The 6,001-nt window shown below is 39.4% G+C and overlaps 1 protein-coding gene across 1 annotated transcript; it reads left to right on the plus strand.

Annotated features, from left to right (window-relative positions):
* Positions 1–1,007: 1,007 nt before the first annotated feature.
* On the plus strand, positions 1,008–4,598 carry LOC124168266. The gene has a single exon (XM_046546407.1). It carries the CDS (start codon positions 1,325–1,327, stop codon positions 2,183–2,185), a length of 861 nt encoding a protein of 286 aa, XP_046402363.1. The 5' UTR covers positions 1,008–1,324; the 3' UTR covers positions 2,186–4,598.
* Positions 4,599–6,001: the final 1,403 nt, after the last annotated feature.

Raw genomic sequence — 6,001 nt, forward strand, 5'->3', positions numbered from 1 at the left:
CCAGGAAAAAAATCAGATGAATTTTAAAATTTACTGCGGCAATAGCAGGTTGAAAATTTGAAAGAGTATCTCTCCTTGTCCTCATAAAAGTTATAAGGCAAATAAATGCAATAATTGTTTCGTTGAATATTAAGAAAAAAACATAAAAAACCTTACCAGATTGTCAGATTCGGGGTCATCCACTTTAATTCAGATGGTACTTATGCTTGCGGAAAAACTTGCAGCCATAATTCAGTTAAAAAATATCAGCATTTCTGCGTGAATTTGGAGATGTGCCCATGTGTACGTGCCTGCTTGCCTCGGCTTCCCACCGAAAAACTCGAGCAGCGTTGTGTTATCGATCTTACGACCAAAATATATCCCAGATTTTTGTAAAGGTCAAATTAAATTGGAACACAAAACTAAATAGTCAACATAATCTAGCATCGGTATTTATGTATCTTCAGTTCCCGCACCCCAAGGGGGATACTCTTCCGTAAAAAAATACACGAGCCCATTTATTCGAGGCCGTGAAATACTCGTCGAAGCACCGAGAGCTAACAAGGTCGCCAGAGATGGAGATAATCCCGAATATTAATGAGTCAAATAAATTTACTCCATGGCCATTCCCATTAAATAATGATGAGAAGAATAAATAATCATCAATTTGATACTAAACGACTTATTTCGGTGATATATTCCATACTAGAGGTCAATGCTTTGGTTATGATATTTACGTATATGAATTGTAGATATTTTCGCAATTAGCCAACAAAGTGGTCCCAAAATAATTAAAAAAAGATTATTATTTTATATGAGATTATGTTTAATCACGACCTTCATGTGCAACACTTCGATAAACTACTTCCAGGAATCAAAGAGCTGGGGAATAAATGGTTCTTGAAATAAATTTTCGTAAATCAAGGATGATTTTGTCGGAGTCGAGAGAAGATTTATAATTCCCAATCATTACCTCGAATAAAAACACTTCACTGCAATATACTCAATAAACTTATTCAATGACCTTCACCAAGTTACCCCTTCTAACACAACCTTTTGTTTTCTACTCTTTGTCATGCGTGAATTCTCGTACGAGAATGCTCTGCGTCTCTAACCCCCCGAGCCCGCCACGGGGAAGTAATCGATATTAAACCCCGCCCTCTCCACTACTCTCTCGAGCCCCTTATTTTTTCATCGAACACCGTCGTCCATTTCAGACTGCGGAATCAACAACGGCCGCCAAGACATGACAGTGAGCCCCTTAAACCACTCGCAAGCGACGTGAGGGCGCAAGCCCTCCCCACGTAAACATTCCGAGAACGCGAACAACGTCCCCGCAACAAAGATGGGCACCCACTCGTCCGGTGGGGCCGGACATCAAGGCCTCGTCGCCCTGCTCGTCATGATACTCGTACTCTGCTTCATCGTGGCGTACTGCTGCTGGGGCGCCTGCTGCCGCATCTTCTGCCGCAGGCGGTGCCCCGGTTTCGAGGGCGATGACGCCGAGGGAGGCTGGGGATCCGAGGCCGGAGCGGCAGCTTTCTGGCCCGGGATCGACCCCGAGTCGCAGCTATCCCGCTCCGCGTTCGGCATCTCCCAACCAACGATCATCCTCTTGCCTTACGGCAGAATGGTGGTCGTGGACAGCAGCGTGTTCGAGCGGCTGCAGGCTGACAGCGGGGTGGACCTGGTGGAGCTAGGAGAGGCCAGCGTGAGGGACCTCCCAGCTTTGCCCGCGCCGACGCCGCCATCGCAGTCCGAGGGCAACACCACCCCAGTGGACTCGGAGGGGACCAAGGGATCTATGGCGTCCCTCGCACCTGTGTTCCCTCCCCCTTCTTACGACTCCATCTACGGCCTGGCGGACTTGCCGCCCTCCTACGACGAGATCCTCCGGCAGCTCCGGGCGGAGGAGATCATGCTTCGGGAGATAAGGGAGGACAGGTATTGGGAAGAGGAGGAATCGCGCGAGGCAAGTATCCGGCAGGGAAGTGCTGAGGTGGATGGAAGTGTGGTTGAGGGCACTGGGGTGACGGAGGAGAGGGTCGCGGTGACGCTGGCTGAGGAAGAAGAGGTGGACGACGTGGGAGAAGACGAAGAAGACGAGGAGGAAGGAAGTGAACGTGAGAGCAGTGGTGAAGAGAGGAGTGTGGGCTATATGGAGGGAGAGGTATGTGAGCCAAGAATTAGGGAAAGCCGTGTATAGCCGAGAGGGAAAAAACTTCCCTAAACGTTCCAGATGGAGTTTCTGTGATACATAAGAAAAAACGATAAAATGCTATCTCCTATAGGAGGGAGTGGGACATTCAATTTTATAGAAAAAATACAGCCTTATCCTCGAAATCTTTAAGTGTTATTTACATGAGAACTTCTTAAAAGAAATTTACATTCTCAAATTGCCTGCCTAAGCCTTTCCATGTGTCGTCAGGGTGTATTGTATTTGAGTGTTAAATTGGTTCCTATAAGATGCCCAATACATGATGAGTTCGTATGCAAAGCTGGAAAATATTCATATCTTGAGCAACAGGTCTTCAAAGCTATCACTAAGTAAACATGTAATATGACTTTCATATTTAATCTCTTCCATGCAAGTTTGAATACTGATACCAAGCTCTTTATAAGACTTAACTACGGTATGGTTACACCACCAAAATAGGTCCAGAAGTATTCATGGGCGTTAGAGTATTAAGACATTCAATATTTTTCATGCTTCGGAATAAAGGGCATCTTCATTTGCGGCCATGGTTACAGGTTTATTTGTCGAGGATTTTGCAACAAAGTATAGCTATTTTGCTAGATGACTTTAGTACTTTCCTTAAGCTTTTTTACTCACATCATTTTCTCCAAAGTAATATTGTGATAACTTTAATTACCTACCTAAAGGCATGCTCAAATATACACATAATACTCATACAAGAGTATTAATAGAGCAGAAAGTGGTTTTAAGAATGCATTATTTTGCCAATGAAATTTTATGCTAGCAGTACATCTTGCTTGGTATTTTGTACTTTTGACTTAGATTGTGGCTAATTTTGCCATGAAGTTGTCATTTAACCAATCTGTTATAGACACATAAAAACTTGATCTTGAAAATCCCTACGATAAAACAATAAGAAAGAAACCAATTGATACCTAAAGCGAAGTAAAAAATCTGCCTTCATCAAAAACAAAACTAAAGTTGTTATGGAATACACCTAATTAACTTAAAGAATATACGAGAGTCAAAAGTTAAGCAAGATTAATGAGAGAGATTTTTTCCAATTGTGATGATGTTCCCTTTTGGGCATTTAAAAATTATACGTACTTACTCAATGAGGAAGATAATGATTGAAAATGTTAGGTTGCTCAATGTGTGAGCTTCTTTCCCTTTTTTTGCATTCAGTTTAAGCACAAGACACCAAGAGTTGCACCATTGAAAAATAAATAAACGAAGCTGATGAGACATTAACTTTGTCCATGTGATAAATGCGAAATTAACTTTTGCTTAACAGTTTCTCCGTGCAACGACACACAAATATTTGTACCTGATTTCAAAGCAGCTTGCTTGATGCTTTATTCTAAATTGAATATTCTAATGCTTGGATGCAGGAAAAGGATGCACATGATGTGTTCAATGTATGTACCTATGACATGAAAGTTGCTGGTACGTTTGCTTTTTTCTCAGAGGGTAAAGTGAATGTTGATTCGATAGCATTGTCAATGAATGAGCTCTGTAGTACGGTTGATATTTTGTATGAAAAAGAGGATAGTATTACTGTGAAAGACAATATAGCCTTTGAGTTTTCAATTGTGTGTATAGAATAATATGTTTTTGTATATTCTTAAAGGCTGGAACAAAATTTACTCCTGTTTGGAAATTCTAAGAGAATAATGTTGATGTCTACAGAGAATACTATGTATATGCATGACAAAAATTCCCACTAACCTTTGGGAGTTTTAGAGGTCATTGAGAAAGTATTAATGCCTTTCATAAATTTTATTCACACTATATGTCCTATAATTGTATAATTTTTCAAGATGAGTACCATTGCATGACTGAAGTTCATTGATGCACCGAGTCAGCAAAACTAGAAAAAAACATACTATTTTCTGTTTCATGCTGTTTTGCTGCTGACCTATAAATAGAGATACCCTTTTGGTGAAGACGTCTTGACATGTGAACATCATAAAATATTTTAAATACTAATATAAACTAGAGGATGAGATAATAATTTCTTATGAAGGATATGTATTGAACAATCTAAGATACGAAGTTGCCTTAAAATTTCCAATGAATGATTGATTATACGGAGGAGGAATATAATAAAAGAACTTCAACTATTGAACATCTAAATTTCCATGTATTCTCTTAACTTGATAGTTGAAAAAATTTACTCATAATTATTATTACATATAAGAACATATTTAACAGTGGTTTTCCCATGCTACACATTGGAACACAATTAGGATTTAACTTATTTCGGACTTTCTAACTTGAAAGTTGCATCTATGACTGTATTTTAATAACAAAACGAAAGTGTAATACTGTGATTCCATCCCATTTCATCCTCTTTTCTGTACAATATACAAGCAAGATATTGAATAAATGCTTTTTCCCTCTCAAGAGTGAAAGCCCTTGATGTATATCATAATTTAAACAATACCTGAACTATGCAAAATTATATAAGCACAAAGATGAACACAAAGAAAACAAAATTTTCTGATGATGCACAGGCCTGAGGCATGCAATTGATCGACACAAAAAACATTAAACTTATAAGGATGAAAAGGCAGCACAACTAAGACTAAGAATACTACTTTTTTCAACTTAGCTTTTGCCTCTGCATGATAACTATTTTGCAAGATAAAATACTTTAAACATTCTTTTACCTTATCTCCAATTAATATGGTTAAAAAACTTGGGTTATCAGTTCATAAATATTCTAGGATTCAGCTCATAAAATAAGATTATGTTTAACCATTTAATACTGCCAATGCCTAAGAGATAGTCTATATTTAGTATGAAAAACACTAACAACAACAACCAGTTGTGATAGGTGAGAGGTTATCATGGAGGGACAGTGGAGGAGTGGGAATAAGATGCAATCAGCTTTCACCATCCTTAATGATTCCTTCCAAGGTGCTCATAGAGAGACTTTGCAGAAATAGAGATTTTTTAAATGTTTGGATTGCCAGAGTAGGAGGCATTGGGTGTGAAGTAATGGCAAGAGATGTTAAATGATATCTATGAATACAGGTTGGGGAGGTGAGGGGGATGGATGAAGTAACAGGGGAAAACTGCCAGGATGTCTTTTATACACCCTGTGTGCATCAGAATCGACTTTATGATTGGAGCAAGGAAGGCTAGGAAGAACTGGCGACATACAGCTCCTGGATGATATCCACAAATATCATGCCAGTGCATCAAATCTGTTTTATTACCAGCTGGAAGTTCTGCCCCTGACCACAGATGACTGCTTGTCACCTGAAGAGAGGGGGAGGGCTAGAAAGGTCTAGGAAGCAGTGGTGTAGCCAGGGAGGGGGTCTGAGCGGTTCGGACCCCCCAAAATATAAAAATAAATTCATAAGAGGAAACAAAATATTGAAAAATCATGAATTTACAAAATATTTATTTAAAAAATGAATTTTGTTCGATTAAGAAAATTGTAAAAATTAGTTTAAAACCCACTCCTTAGATCCCTGTTTTTCAAAATTTTCCCCCCTGGTTTTATACATAAAATGAGAAAACTTAACCAAAAAGTGGACGAGATTGGGCCCTCATCCCTTAAGTATCTGGCTAATTAGATACAATTTTGAGAGTATTGATGAGTGCAAGAAGAAAGAAAGGCTGTAATCACTGTTTCTTGCCCATTCTTTCATTTTTCAGTTAATGCATTTACAGGGTCCAAGGAAAATTAATGGCACTGAAAGGGTTCCACACTTTCCAAAGCCATCCAGGTGCTTTTTCAAGCGCGCGAAAATACGATGGCTAAGTATGAATGATGGGAAAACTCCATGTGATGTCGTTCTGGTTCCCGCTGCC

This window comes from Ischnura elegans, chromosome 11 (assembly GCF_921293095.1).
Source record: "Ischnura elegans chromosome 11, ioIscEleg1.1, whole genome shotgun sequence".
Lineage (NCBI taxonomy): Eukaryota > Metazoa > Arthropoda > Insecta > Odonata > Coenagrionidae > Ischnura > Ischnura elegans.